The sequence below is a fragment of the Natrix helvetica genome, assembly GCF_964273705.1.
Source record: "Natrix helvetica genome assembly, chromosome: 1".
Classification (NCBI taxonomy): Eukaryota; Metazoa; Chordata; class Lepidosauria; order Squamata; family Natricidae; genus Natrix; species Natrix helvetica.
This window is the reverse complement of record NC_138548.1, coordinates 89,600,141-89,623,582: the sequence shown is the minus strand read 5'-3', so window position 1 is coordinate 89,623,582 and position 23,442 is coordinate 89,600,141. Positions and strand designations below refer to the sequence as shown.

At 37.7% G+C, this 23,442-nt stretch overlaps 1 protein-coding gene across 7 annotated transcripts in view; it reads right to left on the bottom strand.

Annotated features, from left to right (window-relative positions):
• Positions 1–23,442, bottom strand: part of SHANK2 (SH3 and multiple ankyrin repeat domains 2) — a 367,712-nt gene that overhangs the window by 290,839 nt on the left and 53,431 nt on the right. For all 7 annotated transcript variants that reach the window (XM_081934542.1, XM_081934546.1, XM_081934547.1 and 4 more), the window contains exons 7-9: positions 23,242–23,409; positions 18,382–18,498; positions 13,492–13,569 (exon numbers count right to left, since the gene is read on the bottom strand). In XM_081934542.1, the coding sequence (XP_081790668.1) occupies positions 13,492–13,569; positions 18,382–18,498; positions 23,242–23,409 (363 nt within the window). The remainder of the gene's footprint in view (positions 1–13,491; positions 13,570–18,381; positions 18,499–23,241; positions 23,410–23,442) is intronic.

Here is a 23,442-nt window from a genome sequence, read left to right as displayed (position 1 = left end):
CAAGATATGACCTACCTTTTATCAGATTAATCATTTTGGGCTGCTTTAGGAAAAGAATTTTCAAAGTGAGGTTCAGCTATAATTTGGGGGAAAGAGACCAGCTTGTCTATCTCTTTTTTAAAAGCTTCTTCAGCAGATAAGTCTGTAAATATATTTCCTAAAAATAACCCCCAAATCACCTTCAAAATTACAAATGAACAAAACATAATTCCATTTAACATATTTTCAGCTACTGCTAAGTGGACTATAAGAACAGGATTGTAGGCCATGAAAGATAAAAGTAAATCATTGCCTCTCATCCAGAGGTGGTATTCAGCCAGTTCTGACCGATTCTGGTGAATCGGTAGTGGAAATTTTGAGTAGTTCAGAGAACCGGCAAAGCTATGGCTCGCTCCGCCCCATCTATTCCCTGCCTCCCGAGTACCAGCTGATCACCTGGGTCTTCTTCTGTTGCCCTGCAGAGGAGAACGGAGCTGGAAAGCAAGTTAATGGGGTGCGGAGGGAATGGGGATTTTACAGTATCCTTCCCCTGCCACTCCCACCAAGCCATACCCACCATGCCCACAGAACCAGTAGTAAAAAAAATTGAATCTCACTACTATTTTCATCCTATTGTCCCCACAAGACCCTCCCAAAACTAGTATTCATATAATCTTTTTTAAAAAAACAAAATTTTATTGGTTTTAAAAAAGAATATTCAAGGAAAGGGGTAATGGATTAAGTACAAATTTTGACAGTTACATTGTGCAGGAAATGGCCCTCCCCCCCTTCTCATAACTTTCATTTACTAATACATTAGATTGTTGTTACTTAATAATATTTTGTCAGCATATAAACTTTTATCTTAAAATAATTTCAATCATTTTATATCAAACAGATGTTCAGTTTCATTTTTGTGATCTGAGTTTTCTCAATGTTGCCTCTTCCCCCCCCCCCCCGGCAGAGCTCCGGCACCTCCCATGTCCTGTATGTCCGGTGTAGTGTCACTGACCTAGTTACCTGCGGGATCGCATCCTACCACATACATCCCTGCGACCAATTCGCTCTCACAGGGAGGGACTCCTCCGGGTGCCGTCCACCAAGCAATGCCAACGGGCGGCGCCCAGGAGTAGAGCCTTCTCTGTGATGGGCCCAACCCTCTGGAATGACCTCCCCCCCCCCGATATCAGAACTACTACCGACCTCCGCTCCTTCCGACAGAAACTTAAGACCCACCTGTTCCAATTAGCCGGCCTGGCCCACTTATAGTCCCATTTATACCTCCTGGCAAGTATTTTATCCCAGGATAGTTTTTAGGGGTAGTTTTTTAATGTATTTTTAAATTTTTAAATTTTAAATCTAACTTTAACTATTATTGTACAGCAAATTATATGTTACCTCCTCCAGCCACACCTATATTTATTTTATATTTATATTATGTATGTTTATTGCTTTTAATATGACTGTACACCGCCCCGAGTCCCTTCTGGGAGAGGGTGCGGTCTAGAAATTAAATAAAAGTTAAAGTTAAAAAGTTAAAAGATCAGATTTATCTAAGAGGACTTTGTTTTTTTCCATGAAGGCCTCAGCTTCGGTAGTTGTATTAATTCTAACTCTCGTGTCCTCCCAGAATATTAGCATACCTTCTGGAAACAACCATCTAAACCACACCCCTTTCTGGTATAATTTATTCGCTAAAAGCGAATATTTTTTCTTTTATCTCTAACTTTCTTTGGGATCTGTTTCAGAATGGCTATTTCTCTATCCTTGTATTTTAATGTTTGCCCCCTTTGTGCACTCAGAATTTCGTCTCTTGTGGTCTTTCTGAGGAATTTGATATGTACCTCCCTTGGAACATTGTGGGTTCCAGCATATGTTGAGTTTACTCTATAAACCAGATCCATGTCTCACCCCATCTGTTGTCTGTCTTTTTTAATAAATTCAGCCAATAAATTTGTCATAATATCCCTCAAGTTTTCATCATCAGCCTCAATTACATTTTGAAATCTAAGGAAAAAAGACATCCGTTCAAATTCCGTTTTTATATGGTGGTTCTCAAGTTCTTGATTTTCTTTTTGCACCCCCCTCACCTCTATCTTCATCTCAGCCGTCCCCTCCTCCAAAAGTTCCAGTCTCTGTGAATTTTGGATCGCACGGTCTTTATTCTCTCTAAGCTGCTCATTCATTTCCTTCAATCGGTTTTTTAGGTCCTCCTGCCCCTTTAAGAGTTGTTCAAACATCTGTTGAAAGTCCACCTCAGAGGGTTTAGGCTGGAACAAAGAAGTTAGTGTCTGTTATCTGCTGGGGCTGGATGTTGAGGATGTTGCGGCGGAGCCCGCATATCCCGGCTTTCCCGGTGGTGGTCTTTTAGGTGGCATTGTAGTAATCAGAGCTCAGAGATGAAAATGTCAATACAGAGAAGGAGCAACTGGGGGGGTGGATAGCTGAGTGAGATCGCGAGGCAGGAAGCCCAAGCAGATAGGGACCTAGGCAATAAAGCAGTGTTCCAAGTCCAGGATAAAATGTAGCACGAGACTTCTCTGAGTGTCACGGAGACAAAAACAAGATACCAGCAATTTCTATGGGTGGAGTCAAATTTCAAAGTACATGAAGATAACGGAAGTGTGCCATCTTGCCCTGCCAGCTCCGGGATCCAAAGGCAAAAGTTTTCAAAGTTTTCCAAAGTAAACAGATCATCACCTCATTTTCACAGTTGCAGTAAAGGAAATCTGCTGTTTGCTACGAGGGTGATTCCATTCCAAGGCTCCCCCCCTCCTCTTCTGGGGGCAGGGAGCAAAACAGTTTCAAGCCGCTTGTCCGAGGGGGGGGAAATCCCCCTCCCTCCAATCACACTTCCCAGCCACAAGTTGAAAGCCTTTCCAAGAAGCTGACAATCTTTTTGTTTTCATTCAGTCATCAAAGGGAACGGGGGGGGGGGGGATCTCCATCTCACCGCACAGCAACTGCATCCTTCGAATCTTGAATTTCATCTGGCTGCCTCAACACGAATATGCTGCAGCGCCTCCCCTCTTGCCTCCCGGTGCCTAGGGCGATGCGGGGGCCCCCCAGCCGCCGCTGACACAGGGGATCCCCCGCTACGCCCCCCCCTCGGCAGGAGCCCCTCCAGGGCGTCCTGTGCCCCCCCAATCAAAGGGGACCCCACCAGGAGTGCGCGGGGCGAGCAAAGCCTGCCCGTCGCATACCGCAGCCGGAACCGGAACCAAGTATTCATATAATCTTAATGTTATCTTTCTGGCCATGACCACTACTAAACAGTAAGTAAAAACACACACACTGTTCATGAATTCACATGTTATTGAATTATATAAGTTGGACTGCAGAAAAATTATTTCTGTTATACTTCAGTCTATTATTTTAAAAAATGTTAACTCTTTATTTGACTAATACTGTAACTTTTTAGATAAAACAACCCCTTTCTTTATGATTCAAATTCATCAATGCAATGCCTAATTCTTGAAAAAAGCAAAAAAAGCTAATGTTTATGCATTGTTCTTTCATATCATTTTGTTTCATAGCAGAGTGAAGATATAATATGATCTTCTAATAGAGAGCTTTCAGCCATGCTTATTTAGTGAGCCTTATACGCCCATATTAATCCTAAATTATAGGTTGTGAGATTAGCCAGAAATACCTATCACAATCTACTAATGAACACTGGGAGCCATTTTCAAATAGGTCTGTAATTTCTACCCAGAACTACTTTGCAATCAAAGGCTTTATGTGGGATTGTGCCAATTTGTTCCAACAAGCATAGGCATAATTATTATATCAATGATATAATATTAGCATTGGCTTCCTTCAAATCTTGGAAGTATAACACAAGATGGTAGTTTTCATTCACAGTACTCTATATATCACAGAAAATAAATGGCTTGTTTTTAATGATTAGGATGTGAAATAATGAGTAAAACATTGTAATGTGTCTGCAATGTCATGCTGGCCACATGACCGTGGAAATGTCTTCACAGTGTTGACTGCAGGTCTCAAAACGGAGATAAGCATCACCCCCAGTGGTGGGTTTCAAAAATTTTTAGAACCTCTTCTGTAGGTGTGGCCTGCTTTGTGGGAGTGGTTCACTGGCCATTTGACCAGGTGGCAGTGGCCAACTTGTAAAATGTGATGAAACTCACTTAACAACACTCTTGCTTAGCAACCAAAATGTTGGCTCAGAAACTCTAAGCATGCAAGTTCTTAAAGCTGTCAAGTTACAAGACCCTTGCACCGCTAGCCCTTTAGAAAAAAAAAACCCAGAGGTGTTCAAACTTTAAGACTTGTTGACTTCAACTCCTAGAATTCCTTCTCCAGTCATGTTGGCTCAGGAACTCTGGCATTGAAGTGTGCAAGTCTTAAAGCTGTCAAGTTACAAGACCCTTGCACCCTAACCCCTTAGAAAAAAACCCAGGGGTGTTCAAACTTTAAGACTTGTTGACTTCAACTCCTAGAATTCCTTCTCCAGTCATGTTGGCTCAGGGACTCTGGCATTGAAGTGTGCAAGTCTTAAAGCTGTCAAGTTACAAGACCCTTGCACCCCTAACCCCTTAGAAAAAAACCCAGGGGTGTTCAAACTTTAAGACTTGTTGACTTCAACTCCTAGAATTCCTTCTCCAGTCATGTTGGCTTAGGAACTCTGGCATTGAAGTGTGCAAGTCTTAAAGCTGTCAAGTTACAAGACCCTTGCACCCCTAACCCTTTAGAAAAAACCCCAGGGGTGTTCAAACTTGACAGCTTTATGACTTGTGGACTTCAACTCCCAGAATTCCTCCTCTCACTCTTCATCTTGATGGTGTGCTGATGGGCGGGAGGGAGGGAGCTGGAACCGGTTCTATACAGCACTGTAGATTTGTGGAACCTCTTCTATAGAAGAGGTTAGAACTGGCAGGAACCCACTCCTGATCTCCCCTTATAGTTGGAAAACAAGTAGCAGAGTAAAATCCACAGGGGCTTCTTTCCTTTCCTTCTATTGTAATGTATACAATATGTATAGTATTTATAATGACATTATTTTTACTGCGAAATCATTCAAACAAAGGGTTAAATGATACAACTAAGAATAATTTTTAAAATGCTATTAATTGAATGAAATTCTTCCTGGTTATAATTAAAGATATGCATTTCTTCGTAGCAAAGATAAAATTTTACTTTATAAGTCTTTTTCTGTTTTGTAAAATTTATTTTAAGGCGGAAAATGTCAAGGACAAAGAATCAGGAGCACACATAAAGTTAAGCTGTTTTATTCCTCATGCCTTTACACAAGATTGTACTAAATTGGCACTAATTAAAAGTTAATGGAATTCAAGAACTGGACTTGGGTTGCTTGTGGACACATAATGACTCCAGGCTTATTCCTCTCTTAACTCCACCCCCAGGCTCTGCCTCTTATTCTCCAACAGAAAATGAAACATTCAGTTTGTCTCATTTTATTTCAGAAGAAAATATCTGCATTTATAAAAAGAAGCTTTTTTAAAAAAAAATTTATTGCAGGCATAATTTGACTACTCTACGCAATGGATCAGATAAAGCAAATATAAACCTGACTGGATCTGATATGATATGATTATCTGAAAAATAGCTTTTGCTTAGAAATCAAACATTGCCTGGCATTGCATTGCATGTGTCAATCACCAATCAGTCCCAATCAATCCACATATAGTAGTACTTCAATGATGATATACAACAAGTGCTTGTTGACTTTTAGCAACTACATAGATGGATTGTCACATTGCCAGCTATCTTTTCTTCAATTTCCTTCCACCTTTGCTGATATTAGACCTTTTTCCAGAGAGATGGAATATGTCCAAAGGGGAAGCTAATTTGAATCTGTCCATAATATTCTTAAGAGACTTCTTCAACACCAAATTTCAAAGGCAACAAACTTCCTATCTTGCTTCTTTAAAGTCCAACTTTTGTTTCCACAGAGTATCAGAGGGAATACCATGTCTTGTGTGAATTTGATCTTTGTGAGTATAGGAACATTGCAGCATTTGAATATCTTTTCCAAGGCCTTTGTGACTACTTGACCAAGTCTGTTACTCTAAGGCAGGCCTGTCAAACTGGTGGCCCACAGGCCAGATACAGCCCACCGAGGCCACACCCACCCGGCTCTGCAAAGGCAAAAAACATTGTGATACATCATGATACAGCCTGCAACACGATCGAGTTTGACACCTCTGCTCTAAGGTGTATTACTTGATTGCTGATTCCTTTACTATTGATGGTTGATCCTAAAAACCAGAAGCTACCCACAATTTCAATAACTTCATTGTCAATTCTAAGGCTGCTTGTCATTAGTTTTTTTTTTAATCTTTAATTTTTCATATTCAAGGAATAGTGATAATACTTGATCCCTTAGTCCCAAAATTCAGAGCCTTGTGCCTAAAATATTAATAATCCATCAAATCAAAATCAGTAATAGTTCTTTCTTCATACGTTAAACAATTGTATGAGGAGTAAATATGAGTTCCAATTCCATTCTAGCCCTACACAGACTCTTCTATACAATGTTTATTGTATAGAATTATACAAGATTTTTCCATCAACTTGAATGGATAGCAATTACTGCATATGCACTAAACTGAATGGGGACTTATATTTGGAAGTTTTTTTTTAACCTATTCATGGGCTGGACTGGATTTAATCAGGATTAGAGGCAGGGAGAAAAATGAACAGAAAAGAAAAAACCAAACAAAAAACTGCGATGAAATAAAATCACTCAGTTTTTTAAAAGTCTTTATGTATGACAACACTAAATAATACTTAATGTTTATTGAACAAGGTGTTGCTGATAAGTTAAATGAAATATATATCATTTATCCAGGACTATAAATCTTGTGTCGCACTGACTGACACTGAATATATTTATTTTGCTATCTCTCATGATCAGTAAATTTATAATTTCTCAGTGATAAATTGCAAAACTTTATCTCATCTTTCACTTTACTGACTTTTTTTTCATTCTCACTTAAAAAATAACTAGTTCACTTTTGACAGTTTTCAGAAATTCAGATTTCAGTCTTTATCATTTCTTCAAACATTTTTTTCTAATATTTCTAGGGTAGTTCCCTTTCATATTTGTTGCTCTAAGGAACCTCTCCTTTCCTCACATTGCTGTACAGATACTCCTTGACTTACAACAGTTTGGTTAGTGACAATTCGAAGTTACAACAGCATTGAAAAAAAAGTCACTTAGGACTGTTTTTCACACTTGTGACCATTACAGCATCCCCATGGTCATCAATCAAAATCCTGATGCTTGGCAATTGACTCATATTTATAATGGTTTCAGTGTCATGGGATCATCTTCTAACAAGCAAAGTCAATGGGTAAGGCAGGTTCACTTAACCATGTTACTAATTTAACAAGTTCAGTGATTTACTTAACAAATGGTAAGGAAGATCATAAAATGGGGCAAAACTCACTTAACAAATGTCTCAGTAACAAATATTTTTGGCTCAATTTTGGTCACATAGGTCTACCTGTATACCTTTTCTGGTGATTTTTGTTTGTTTATAAACAAAAGAATAAACTAATTAGAAACTTGAAGTAAAACGACAGACACCCCTCTGTCTGTCTGTCTGTCTCTCTCCCCCCTCCCTCTCCCTCTCCTTCACACACACACACACACACACACACACACACGCACACGGTTCACTTTCTTTCTTTGCACCATTAAGGCTTTAGTCTCATCTATATTTCCATAGTTTTAATCACACATTCCATCTCCTCTTATAGTTGACTCCTTCTTTTGTAAATTCCACCAGGTATCTTTTCCCTCCCTCCTCCCCCCCCCTTTGATGTCACATAATCAACATTTCCAGGAAGGCCTGATTGGTTTATTTAACTATTTCCATATGAATACTAAAAGCACTTTTTTCCAAAATCATTGTCTTTTACATGATTAATATAATCCCCTTTATCTTTTTATCACTTTCTTAGTCAAAATCTTGATTAGGTTTTTAACTGTGCTTCTAAAATGTTTTTAAAAGCATTGTTTTCCTCTGTTTTTCACTTTCTGTAATTCAGAAAGAAAGGATGACTCACTGAGAGTTTTTTGTCCCACTATTTTCAAAGACCTCTTTTCAACGGTTGTCAACCTTCCAAGTAGACCAGACAAGAAACACAAGATGAACTAATTCTACTCTATTATAAGACTGCATTAACAGAACCTTGCAAGTCTAAAAGTAGAAAACCCCCCTCCATCTCTTTTTAACCACCTGATAAGTTAGGGTGGATTCTTTTTCTGCCGTTTACCGGTTTGCAGGCTCTTCTTCCTTTTATCTGATTGTTTCCTAGGAAGCATGTCTTCCCTCCCCTTCAAAGGTTATTCTCACATTCCATTACATATGTAAATTTATAATATCTCAAGGGGATAAAAAAAGTGAGGGTTGGTCATAGTACTTGATATCTTTTAAATGACTGCATTGCTAGTGCAAACCAGCTGTTTCTCCTATACATCCCCCACAGACCAGTCACTCTACTTCCATCTCACTGTCTCCTCCTGACAAGCAGCTGTCCCAGAAACTATCCTTTCTATCCAGAAAGACATTTGTCAGCCAGAAATCACTGTGGATCAATGTTTACTGTTGTTTTTTTTACTGCTCCATCTCTGCTACTTGGAGATGTCAAGTACAGCTCACCCAGAACCAGAGGTGGGTTATTCCCCGGTTCGGCCCGAATCGGGCGAACTGGTATTAGCAGTCGCGGGACGCTCTGCCCACCCACCCGGACGCTTTTGCGCATATGCAAGCAAACCAATAGTTAAAAAAATAGAAACCCACCACTGCCCAGAACCATTTATTTCCTAATAGCATGCAAATAAGTTTAACTGCCTTAAACACTGGAAATATATTTACTAGCTACATTCCTAAACTGTCAATTTTAGTCAATTTACAGCACTTAGAAAATGCATGGAAGCCGCAATAAAAAGGCCCATAAATAAAACAGACACCTTCCAGAATATAAGTAACTTCTGCAGATAATAGCAAATAGTGAAATATAGAATAGAATTAAAGAAAAAAATGTTGGTAGAACTGGAATAAAATTCTGGCCAGGATTTCAAAGATGTCAGATATCTGTCCGAATGGGGGTTCAAATCAGTTCAAAATGACTTACTTCTTTTCTTTGAACTCTGGTTAGCAGCTAAAGAGTTAAAATTGCAAGCTGTCCATGTCCAAACTGATGTTTAAGATTATCAGTAAAAACTATTGCCTCTTTTGATGGAATCAAACTCTCAAGCATAGAAATAAGTGGTTCAGCACCTGGTAAGATTTTGTTTATCCTTGTTTGAGACAGGAGGACAAAATAGGAAGGAAACAAAGAAACTTATTTCTTATGTTTAAGAGGCATATTATCAGTACAATTCCAAACATAGTAGAAAATTGCTTAATTAATATCACTGCTAATACTTTTAGCAAGCAATCTAGATTTAGTTTTCAACAGCTTACATACAGAGAGAAGAACAAACTGCAGTTTAGAATGTCTCCAATTTGACCAGAAGTCATCCTCCCATTTCCTTTCAATTCATTTTTATGCGTTATTAACATTTATACTATTCATTTCAGTTATATTCTTTGACATATCACTATCAGTACTACATATCTCTGAAATGTTCATTAAAGTATCCTCTCAGTTCTACTAAAAAGTCTTTGTTTAACCTTTTTTGCCCACTTCTAAAACAGCTTTAGTTTCCATTAAAATTGACTTGCCTGTTCCCTACTCTTTTAATCTTAATGATTCCTGGAACTCTGAATCCATTCTTTCAGCCTTTTATTTCTATTTTCATTATAAAATACCATTCTTTCACCCTTTAGATTATTTTTTCTCATCTGTGATCTCTTTTACTTCATTTCACCAAGCATTGTTTTTATATGTACTATTTGCATATCTCCCCATATTTATTTTTGTAATATGATTGACTCTGTGTCAAACAAATCCCACCTCCTCTTTCTTTACTCTCTATTAATTTTTTTTAGGAAATTCACCTTTCTTCTCATACATTTCTTTGAGTTCTTGAGTTGAAGGTTGACTCAGCCTATCATCCTTCTGAGGTGGGTAAAACAAAGACTCAGGTTGTTGGGGACAATATGCTGACTCTGTAAACCGCTGTGAAACAGTATGCAAGTCTAAGTGTTATTGCTGTTTCCATAACATTTTCTGTTTCCATCCTAATATGTTTCCTTCCTTTCCTCCCTTTTTTCCAGGTCCATTTGATACTGTCAAGATCCACTCCGGCCAGCATCAAAGGATGAGCTATCTCACATTTAGCACATTTTGTCAATTGCCTTATTGTTTCATCATATACAATCAATCATATTTCTTTCTTTTCTTTTCTTTTTTTGCCATGGCTGCACAGGTAATGGTTCCCCTCGCACATATGTGCTAGTCGTTCTCGACTCTAGGGGTGGTGCTCATCTCTGTTTCAAAGCTGAAGAGCCAGCACTGTCCAAAAACGTCTCTGTGGTCATGTGGTCGGCATGACTAAATGCCAAAGGTGCACAGAAAGCTGTTACCTTCCTACCAAAGGTGGTTCCTATTTTTCTACTTGCATTTTTATGTGCTTTCGAACTGTTAGGTTGACAGAAGCTGGGACAAGTAACAAGAGCTGACTCCATTACACGGCGCTAGGGATTCGAACCGCTGAACTGTCGACCTTTCTGATCAACAAGCTCAGCGTCTTAGCCACTGAGCCACCGCACCTACACAGATAGACACAGGCTTAAAATATGTGTCAAAATAAGCAAATACTCATCATACAAAACTGTCTCTTAAACATTCTTGAACTTTCATATGATGAAGTCTTTTTCTCTTTACTCTTGTATTATTGCCATCTATTCATTTATGTTACCTAAAAAAGTAATTTTTCCATCTGGATCACATTCAGTCAGGATGTCCAGTTTTTCCCCAAAACCTGATCCCAATCCATTATTGTACTACCATTCACTAGAAGGTTACACGCAGCTATCACCAGCCTATAGATTCCTACTTCTATTTTCCTATTTTCCTATCTACTTCTGGTAAGGTAGGGAAACAATCCAATTGTGTTGCTTGCTCTATTTTTAATCATGCCAGTTTCAGCCTTCAATACTAATAGTTTAAGAATAGAATAAAAGTCATTTTTGCATTTTTGGTTAGCATTTATTATTTATAGCATATATGTACTGCCACAAACCTGAAAGGGTTTAAGTGGTGCACAAAATAAGAGCACACGTTAAAAAACAACAACATAGCAATGACCTAAGAAATGTACCCAAAAGGATAACGGAATCAGAAAAAGAATATTGTTAAATATTTGCATCCATAAGAACAGCAGGTAAAGATCTGCTATGTGGTGAAATGTTGAAGGATAAGCTAACCTAGCGAGCCTCTGTATTGTAACATTATTTTATTCATATTCGTCATTCTGGACTTATCCCTGGTGAAAGGTACAGCAGCATCATTGTCTCCGCTTTTAAAAAGGTGATAGACTATTGCCTTTAGACTACTGACCTAGCAATTTAATTAGCACTGTGGCAAAAAAAAGTTAGATTCCTGTTAACACTCTGGAAACTTGTACAACAGAAAAAGATGCTTTAAAGGAAGAATAAAAAGAGTTTAGGAAAGGGTAAACTGAGTAGTTTGAGAACATTTCATTTGTAAATATACAATAATATTTATGCAATAAATTAATGGCATACACTAAAAATAAAATATAATCCATACTATATTTATCTGTCTGGTGCCAATGACTCCAGTATTATTTAATTTTCAAAAACCATCAAGAAAAGCTACATTTTAACAAGCTTCAAAAGCCAGGAGAATAAACTTGCCTTCATCTAGGTCAGGGGTGTAAAACTTGATTTCATTGAGGGCCACATCAGAGTTCTGTTTGACCTCAGGGGACTGGGGTGGGTGTGGCTAGGGTGGGTGTGGCCAGCTCAACATCACTCATGTTCAGAGGTGCCTGTTGTGGCCTGAGTGCTCTGTTAGTGAAAACAGGTTCCCGTTTTCTCCATTTTACATTCCCATGGCCTCCTGCAACCCTTTGCCAGGCTCCATTTTAAGTGGCAGACGCACCACAGGCTGGTCCGCTGTTTCCAGGGCAGCGCCGCAGGCCAGATCTAAGCACCCTGTGGGCAGGATCCGGCCCCTAGGCCTTTTGTTTGGCACCTCTGATCTAGGAGCACAGAAGAGGGCATACCTCTTGCTGTACCTCTCAATAAGCATTCTGTTCTGAATGGGCAGAAATTATTTATAAAAAATGGCCTTGTAAATATCAAGATCTTGAGCCATAAGCCTAACTAAAGCCTAGTTTTACCCCAAGCGTACTTACACTATTTTATATAATTCAGAGTTCTAATCTAGAGAATTACTCGCATGGTGGGAATACTGTAACCAATATTCCACAATAGGCGTAGTATCTATAGTATAAAGATACAGAGATACTAGTATGATTTTATTTATGGAAAATTCAAATTTAAATCACTTTTTCATATCTGCAATTTATTGAATATCCTTGAGAAATCACTAGATAATTTTATATATCACCATAAGTGAAGTTATAAGTGAATCAAGGTGATAGAATTCCAGATGATGCTATTTCAGGTTACAGATTGGTGAACATTTTAGAACATGTCTACCATGCATAAAAGCTTATTCAGTGAACTTGAATCAGCTAAATATGTTTCTATACAGCTATGTTAATTACATAATGCAATTTGCCTTCCATTTTTATGCTACTTAACTGGAAAAAATCAAGAAGAAGGAAAACAATTGTGGCCATATTTCTAATTACTTTCTTAATTTGAAATAGAAGTTGATCTCTATGTTAGTAACAAAATGGGACACATCAAAATTCTACTAAACCAGCATTTTCACAGTTAGAACAATTGATCAGTGGAACAGCTTGCCTCCAGAAGTTGTGAATGCCCCAACACTGGAAGTCTTTAAGAAGATGTTGGATAGCCATTTGTCTGAAATAGTATAGGGTTTCCTGCCTAGGCAGGGGGTTGGACTAGAAGACCTCCAAGGTCCCTTCCAACTCTGCTATTATATTTGTATTTTATGTATTTTAGCCTTCCATTTATCACAAAATTACTGTAAGTTTAAGAAATACATCCTCTAAACAACCCCGATCTTCACAAAGAGTAATATAGACATATACAAAAATTAGCGTACAGTTCTTTTTTTAAAAAAAAACCTAAAATCCCTTGCATCAGGGTGGAGTCCTGGTGATTAAATGGAGCTGAGCATTTATTGGCTGGATGCCCTTCCTGACCCCTACATGGAGTTCACAGCAGACAATTACTCATTTTGCCCAGAGAAAGAAATATCTGCAGCTACCAAAGATCTAACTCAAAGCCTCCTGGTTGTGAGTCAAGAACTCCATTTCTAAGGCCACCAAACCGCTCTATTTTACATCAATACTTTTTACACAATGCACTAAATATAAAGGATATCCATTTGCCATTTAAACTACAATACACACCAAAGAATATTATTTTCTTTAGTTATTCTTACCTGAAATGGTGACTGATTATTATAATTCTTCAATTCCTTGTTTGCGCCCCGTAACAATAATACTCTTGCACAGCTGTCCTGTAAATAGGTAGATTGTTACAATTTTTGTTTCTATATGCATAATAGTAAGCAGACCATCTGAAGGCATAGGCTTATTCAAATTGTTAATAATCTTAATCTCTCCTAGATAGGAACTAGGCTTTCAGAAAAAGGCATTCTACTGCTGGGTTTATCAATTACAGTAAGAGCTAACTGAGGCTAAGCCACTGTTTGTCATTGTAAGAACTATTTCCACTAAACTCAATCCAAAATACACACCCCAAAAATGAGAAACAATATGTGCATACATACACATATATACTCCTAAATCAACATGTATCAAAGCTACTCCATTTTGGACCACAGAAAATGCTTTTATCTCAGGCTATGTTGGAGACTGACAGTGTTACCATCCTTTTCTGGACTTCTTTCACAACTCTTTCTCTATCTGGAGAGAGGGTGATGTGGGCCAGCCTATACATTTTGGAAGTAGTTTAGGTTTGAAACAACTGAACAAGAATGTAATACAGAGCCAGCCTCCTTGCTTATCCACAGAAGTGTTGGCTTTTAAAGCCCACCAATTTCAGCCAGTATAGCCAATAAGAGAGGCTGAAAGATCTGGAGAGAACTAGCTGGATGGAGAGTTTGTTGATGGTATTTATATAATTGATTGCTTCAGGTTTTTCAAAGTGTTCTTTTGATAGCCTTAAGGTATTATTGTAAAATGTTAAATCAAACATTGTTCTAGTCATTCCTGGAGCATCAAACCATCCAGATGACTTGGGCCAGTCACTCTCTCTCAATCCTTGGAAGGAGGCAATGGAAAATCACTTGCCCAATAAAATATAATTGCCCAATAAAATCTTGCCCAATAAAACCACACAGTTTATACTAAATAAACTAGATAAACTACCCAAACCAACCAAGTGCTCCACTACCACATTAGTGACCAACCTCCCACAAGAGAAACTGTGTAAGAACACTATTCAGACAAGCAGTGCAGCAACCCTGAAGAGCAGAAAAGGGAAACAGATCATCTATACAACATCTTCCAACAAAATGAATTTCCACACAACTTCATCAAAAAGTGTCCAACCATTTATCCCAATATAGAATAATTAACACAATCTGTAAAAAGGATAACACGCTGCCATATATCAAGAGTATCTCAGAAACCACCAAAGACTATTACGACCACACGGAATCAACTAACACCAAATAAATCCCTCCAAAACATCATAGTTAAACTAAAAGTCCCAGAAGAAAAAACAGGAGTCATCTACAACATACATGTAGGACAAATAGCCAGAACACTAGCAGAATACTTCCATTAATATCAATTAGCAGTTACAAAAACATGATGAAAACTGTTTAATTTTACACTTAAACATAATTTCAACTGGGAAACCTATGAACATAGATCAGTGATGGCAAACCTTTTCGGCACTGAGTGCTGAAAAGGTCGCATGGAAACATCACACACATGCTTGCTGGAGCCATGCTCAAGAAAAGCCGATCTTCCGGGTTCTAGTGTGCATGTGCACCCTATAATCAGCTGGCCAGCATGCATACAAAGCCTGGTTTTCGGCACTGCTGCACACGCAAAGGGATTAAGCTCTGGAAAAGCCGAACTTCCAGGTTCTGGTGCCCATGCGCACCCAACAATCAGCTGGCCAGCACGCATGTGCACACCAGTTTTCGGCACTGCCATGTGCACGAAGGACAGCTGTTCATCACATACGCATGCACACAAGAAACCTGGAAGACAAACAGGCAAGGCCACACGTGGCGGGTAACATGGCTTCGTTTGCCACTTTGGGCACCCGTGCCATAGGTGGACATAGATTAACACCAAAAGTAACATTAGATCAACAATCAAGAAGTAAACAATACCCCAATCAACGAACTGCCAAACAAGCTAACAGCCCAACCTAACAACCACCAAGACTACCCTCATCAACACTAACAGGGCAATACGTTAGAATATAAACTGAGAGCAAATCCCACACCCTACTAGCATTGATGATGTTAACTAATTTGGGTAATGAAATATCTGTAAGAAAACAATCAGGCTCAGAAAGCACCAAAGACTCCTTAAATCAGCAGTTCCCAACCTTTTTCTGTGAACTGGGGGGGGGGGGTAGGTGGTTTCGTGTGCCGCCTGATTCCACACGTGCACGGAGGGACTTCACTCACTTGTGCAGTCCAATTCCCGAACAAAGGTTGGGGGACTCCTGCCTTAAGCCATATATTACTGATCACACTTCCTAACTATCATTTATGAGACTATGCTTCCTCCCCAGAAAGATTCACAAATACTAAAGTACACACTAGTGAATGTGTTTTCTTTTAATTTATGTTTATCGTTCTCAGTAGTTTCTGATTTATTAAATGCATTCAACCTAATCATTACTACATTCAATAGGATTGAAATACTCTATGTTGCATTCTTCTAAATTAAGACCAATAGAACTTTCATCTACAAGATAAACAAGTAAAAATATTTTGATAAGCCACCGGAGATACATTTTCCCCCAAAAACTCAGTCACGGATGGCAATCATTTTCACACTGAAAAATTGCACTTTTTGAGCCTCCAAGGTCAGCAGAGAGAAGTGATGCTGAAACATTGTCACAAATAGAGATGATGGTCCAACATTGAGGACTCTTTGAGGATTGGTTGGAGTTGGATTTTTTTAACGCAAATTAATTCAAGTTTTTTTTTAAGTCTTAAGAACTGAAAGAAATCATGGAATGGGCCAACTTGCCATGGCCAACTCTCCATGGGCCATTCACCACAGGACAATTCGCCACAGGACAACTCGCTGTTGGAAAATTCAACAATTTCAATTTCATCATTTAAAATAATTAAGAAATTATTTTAATTTTTTATCATTCACAATCCATTTTGTCCCTCCTTTTACACCCTTTCTTTAATGATTCTATTCCACCATTTCTTCGATGTTAGTCTAACTCTTGTTCCATCCCATGGCGAGTTGACCATGGCAAGTTGTCCTAAACCCATATTTGAGGATGGCTAATGTAGTAAAAATTAAATTAGACAGACTTAGAATAACTTTGTCACTTTGCATGTGTTATGGTCCGCCAGCGGCTTGCGGATCTGGCAGCAGAAACAGTGAGAGGCTGGGAAGGAGCATGGGCCAGCCCTGGAGTCTAGGGAAAGCTCAGACAAGGGCTCTACATCAGAGGCAGAGAGGGGCCAAGGCCATCTGGGAGTTATGTGCTGCCTCAGGAGCCTCCAGAGTTGCACATCAACAAGGCAGGGGAACAGGGAGAGACTTACCAGAAGGCAAGAACAGTTAAGACAAAAGGGACAACTCAGGAGTTTGGAGGTGATTGGCCCCTCCCATATGACATAAAGGAGGAGCAAAGGCACATGAGCCTTAGCAGGAAGCAACTTTGTTCATTCTGGTCGGTTTAAATTCTGAAGCTCCATTTTGACTCTTTGCTCCCCGTGACCTTGCAAGCTAATTGCCAATTAAGTCTTTGGCAGCATTTCAAGGAAAATAAAGGAGGGTGTGTCACTACTATCAACTTGAGAAGGGGGGAAAATGCCATGCATACTTTTGGCCAGAGTAAAAAGTCTCATATTTCTGTAACTGGGATGTGAATGCACATGTCCAGAACCCTGCCGTAACATCCTGTTGGAGAATATGATTGATGACTTCAGGCAGAGGGGAAGGGACACAGGGGTAAAGTTCAGATGCCATTAAGTGGGATTTAGTTTCGGCTCCATAGACGTCTGTGCCAAGATGTTAGTCCTAATAAATGAATGGGGGTTTTTTCAACTTTGTCTCGAGGTTTGTAAATTAATTAGGTCAGCTCTTGGAAACTTCACAGGGTGGTTATCAGCCTTATCCCAAAAGACTTTGGCAGACTACTGTTACTCTTTATAAACTATTTGTAACTCATTACAGGAACATAATTCACAGCGTTTGAAATAAAAAGAGGGTTTTTGGGACTAGGCATCTGCTTTTTACTGTATCAGGAAGCCTAGGTCAGAACAGAATGTATTCTAGTCGGCATACATTAAAATGAAATATAATGTATCTTCCAACTTCTATCCTCAAATGTACAACTGAAGCAGACATTGCTTTGTTAGTTATACTACTTTATTACCCATGATGTGTGTCCTTTTGCATTTTTCTCTAATCATACTAATAAATTTATCTCCAACTACTAATACTTGTTTAAAATGAACAGGCATCTTATCATAGGAAGGAAAAGAAAATATTTGCTTTGACAAGGTTTTCACAATTGAGCAGTAATTAAGAAACAGATGTTTTAACAGATGTTGCAACAGGCCTCATTAGTTGGGTATTTCTAGATACCCAGAACAGAGCAGCCTTAGAAACCCAACACTGTAATGTTAAAGTTTTTTTACACAACTGTTGCAGCATCCCAGCAGTCATGTGATGAAAATTCAACTGAAAATTCAAGTGTCCTGGAGTCATGTGATCACCTTTTGTGATCTACTGACAAGCAAAGTCAATGGGGAAGACAGATTCACTTAGCGGTCACATTACTAATGTAACAACTGAAGTGATCCACTTAACAACTTTGGGAACAAGGGTCATAAAATGGGGTAAACAACTATCATTTAACAATTATCTCACTTAGCCACAGAAATTTTGGTCTCAATTGTGGTTGTAAGTTGAGGACTACCTGTAATTGCTTGATTGAAAAAACTAAGCATTATGTATGGAAATAGTAACTTAAACTTTCATTGAATGAAAACCCCAGTACCCATGCATAACAGAATATTTATTTATTTTTATATTTATTTATTCATAAAAGAATATTTTTCAAAAGCAAAGCTGTAATAACTAACCTGATTGTAAAGTGCACAGATGTGCAATGCTGTGTTTCCAGACGCATTCTGAGCTCCCATATCTGCTCCATAAAACAGAAAATGTTCTAAATGCTGGTCATGTCCATATCGACAAGCCTATAAAATAAAATGCTCATATTTTAATTAAAAAGTAAGTCAATTGTAATGTAAAATGTCATTTATATCCTTAGAATTGTAAAGCTTTGACTATTATATGCACAAGTTATAGATGGTGAATACTGACACAAGCTACCAACTGACTAGTTTGGTTTTTTAATGGCCAAATTCTCACAACTGTTCTATGCTCTGTGTGCAAACTTGTGAGATTCAGCTATTTAATTATTTTGTGAGATCTATTTTAAAATAATTTAAAAGCTTTTATGAGAAGTAAAAATGCTGTTTTTGTGACTGAAAACTTACATAAAATTATAATTCAGTACATAACAATTGATAAGATTTCTGTGTCTGCTTGAGACAGATGAAATGTATATTATCACTAACTATTTAATTAATAAAGTGACCGTCGGCAACTGTTTTTTAAGAGTGACTAGAGGACCCATTTTCAAAAGAATTACAATACCGGATGGTGAAACATTCAAGCAATACTTTAGAGATTTATATTCTATCTCCAACCCCTAAACACTCTGCAAAACAGAGAAAAAAAGATATAAATAAAAATTAACATAATATAATTATGATATAATTATAATATAAAGAATGGAGAGAGACAGAGACAGACAGAGTAGTATACAAATGCCATTGGATAGCACTAAAAATGATGTTTTTGAATGTGATTAAAACAATTAAAAGAAGCATTGATTATGATTCACTGCTCTATTACCTCAAAGTCAATCCAAATACTTATTTATGGCACCATTTTAATATACAGAAAACTTACACATATAGCAAGGCCACAATTATAACTAGGTAAAGATAACCTTATGATATAAATCATATGGGTAGGTCTGTATATAGAATGTATTGGTATTTAGTAATAAATAAAAAGAATATAGGTAGCTCAGGTTTGAACTCTCTGAGCTTCGTTATTTGGGTGCATACATTTTATTACCTCACTAGGTAAGATGAATAGTGCCAGTGAGTGTGTGGGTTGCTCTCTGTATACAGTAGCTTGCCCTGCCAATGTTGGTGGTAATGTTGTCTTCTTGTTTTTTCCTTGATTAGAGTATTGTGGACTGCTTGATTGTTTGTCTGCTATTAATCCCTGTTTATCTGGGTGGTGGCTGCTGGAGAGGAAGTGTACTAGTCTTTTTGTTTCCTTCTAGCTTTTTAAAAATTCTTTCTCTTGACTTGTGGGTAAATTGGTTTACCTCTATGGGTCTATTGATGACTGATTATGCCAAGCTTCCAGGGATTCCTTAGCATTTTAGAATTTAACTTGGTCTAGGAAACCCACAATCTCCCAGTTGAAACAATGATTCAATTGAATCATTTTATTTTTACTTTTTACTTGTGCCATGAACTTTCCAACCATAAAACATAACTTTCCATAGCAGCAAAATAATGAAAACCTATGATTAACAAAAGTATGCAGTAAGCTATCTATGAAATGCACAAAGCTATGGTTTGCAGCACCCGCATATCACCATTCTAACAAAATAATTCTTTTAAAAGCTGAAAAAAGTTGGCTGCAAATACTGGGTATGGTGCTCCTTCTCTGTCTCTGTCTCTCTCTCTGTATGTATCTATGTACTGTATGTATGTATGTATGTATGTATGTATGTATGTATGTATGTATGTATGTATGTATGTGTTTGTGTCTATATCTATATATCTAATATGTGCCTGTGTCTGAAATGACTGGAAAAAAACCAATTTGGAACAGAAGGTTTCTTCATCAGAAGAAGACATATCACATCCTGCACAATTAGTAGAAAAAAACATGGTTGTAGTACATCAATATTCCTGTCTATTTGTAAGTTTATCCAACCAATGCTAGCTAGGAAATCTTAAAGTTGCATTCTCAACTATCAGGAAAGTCATCAGGTTGAAAAAGGTTGCTTTTACCCCTTTAATGTAATTACATTATCCATGTTATATCATAGATATATGCAAACCAACCTGATCTGTCTCTGATTACAGGTAGCCCTCCACTTACCATTCTTTTAGTGGCCATTCAAAGTCAACAACAGTACCTCAAAAAGTGATTTACAACTAGTCCTCATATTTACAACTGTTGCAGCCTCCCCATGGTTACGTGATGAAAATTTGGGCACATGGCAACTGGTATGTAGTTACAATACCTGCAGCATTCCAGTGTCATGTGATTGACATTTTACCTTCACAGGCATTTTCTGACAAGAAAAGTCAATGGGGAAGCCAGAATTCTGGTCTCAATTATGGTTGCAATTTGAGGTATAACTAAAAGCACTAACACTGAATTTTTGTGATTGTTCTTAATGCAAACTTAGAAATACAGAATACAGGTAGTCCCCAACTTACAACAGTTCATTTAGTGACTGTTCAAAGTTACAGTGGCACTGAAAAAAGTTACTTATGACCAGTTTTCACACTTATGACCGTTGCAGCATCCCCATGGTCACTTCATTTACATTTGGACAAATGGTTCATATTTATGACAGTTGCAGTGTCCTGGGATTATGTGACCATCTTTTGCAACCCTCTGGCAAGCAAAGTCGATAGGGAAGCAAGATTCACTTAACAATTATGTTATTAATTTAACAACTGCAATGATCCACTTAACAAATGGTGCAAGAAAAGTGGTAAAATGGGGCAAAGCTCACTTAATACATTTCTCACTTGGCAACATAAATTTTGGGCTCAATTGTGGTCATAAATCAGGGGTTACCTGTACATAAAATTGTTTTATTAGAAAAGTATGACTAAATATATGACAGTTAACAAAGGCTTACTGGAAATGAAAGCAAAATCTGTACATGTTTTAAGCAAGGAAGACAAGTAATGAGTAAAATACATAAAGGTGTCTTTGAAGTGTAGCACTTTCGTAAGGGGGAAATTACATGTAAATCTGTGATCTTTTAATTCAAGATATAACTCTAAAATAATTTTATCTAGATCTTTTTTTAAAAAAACTGCTATCCCATATTTAAAGATATTTATCCTGTTTTTTCAGTTGGAGAGAAATGTATTTATGTCAAATTTTTAATCACTTACTAACCCTAACTTTAACTGTGCTAACTAAACCATGATTAAGTTAAACATGGAGGGTCTGTTTTATGAGCACATTTATGGATTAGCCCCTCAGAAATTCTCAGAACTACTGATATTATGTGCTAAATGAGAAAGTTCAGCATTGCCTAATGAAGTTACTTCTTTCGATGAGCTCAAGAGGGCACTATAAGCACTCAAACTTGAGAATGACATTCTAAAAGAAATACATGTGCTTGCTGTAAAATTAAAGCAGATTCAATTCTAAAAGTTAAAGACCCTCCTTTCAACAACCAGAACTAAGGGACTTAATCACTCTATGAAAATTTTCATTCAAGGAGAAGTAAAAATGTACTTACATCTTTTATTTTATTTTCATTATCTTTTTGCCAATCCAATAAATAACTTTTTCATTTTGTTAACAAAATTAAATGTTATCAAGAAACATAAAGTAGCTATTTAGAGAAACATCAGACACACCTTAAGAAATTACTAAAGCAAAATAAATAAATGGTCTCCTCATAATTAAGTTGAATTGAACAAAAGACTCAGAAAGGACCAACAGTGTAACATGATGAATATTTTCACTGACAGTTAAAAATCATCAAAAAGCTGATACTTTCATGAAAATGAATACACAAGTAAATAATTACTGTTCAAGAGTGAATAGGCACTAGAGCAGTATGTTAGCATATCAATATCCAGTACATCATATGTATTGTATTGCATTGCATTGTACTTTATTGTATTGTATTGTATTCCACCTTTACTATTTTTATCCAGAACTCATGGTGGGGAACACAGCCTCCCTCCTTCTATTTTATCCACAACAACAATCCTGTGGGGGAAGTTGTGCAGAGGGAGAGTGATGGGTCCAAGGTCACCCATAGGGCTTTCATGGCAGAACTAGAACTCACAATCTCTGTCTGTCTATCTGTCTTTCTCTCTCTCCCCCTTCCTTTCTCTCTCTCTCTCTCTCTCTCTCTCACACACACACACACACACACACACACACACACACACGTATGTATGTATTTGTGTTACAACCCCTGGTATGCCTAAATATGGGAGGAAGGTCACTACTCCCTCTTTCTGCCCTTCGGCTCATCACAGAAGACCATGCAGGCAGAAAACCATATTTTTATTTTTAATGTTGCCTTTTTATATTTGTGTTGTATTTGTACTGATAAATAAATAAAGGCTAAGACTCCTGCCTAAGATATCATACAGCCCAGGTTCAAATCCCAGTAAGGGTATGGCTAGCTGATGAGAGCTAATTAGCTCGAAATAGATCTATCCTAGTCTCCCTTTATTTATTTATCAGTACAATTACAACATATATATATGGATGGCAGGATCTCAACTGCCATCTTCAAGCGTGGGCTTAAAAAAATCTCAACCTTACACGGGAAAAGACCCGAATACAACAAAACCAGCATATGTGTGTGTGTGTGTGTGTGTGTGTGTGTGTGTGTGTATGTATGTATGTATGTATGTTTCAAATTGTTGCATGATTTTAGTGAAGAACAGTTTTGTTTAAAGTCATTTTTACTGAAGCAATTTTTTAAAAAGTAGAATGGATTTGGAGAATTCCGTGCAACTGATTTCATTTCATATCTTTTCATTACATGGATTATACAATTACCAAATATTTGAGCAAAAGATAAAAGTGTCTCAGCAAAATTGATAATTATCTTAGTGTATCTTTTCTACCTGGTGGATTTCCTGCCATCCATTTTCGTCTCTACAACCAACCGTAGCATGTTCATGTAGTAGCAACTCACAACAAGATGGGTCCCCTCCTACTACAGCAGTGTGATACAGTGGTGTCAACCCACAGCTATCTTTGTAGTTTGGAGATGCTCCAAGATCTAAGAGAGTCTGTAAAGTAATTTTAAGTTTTAACAAAATCCT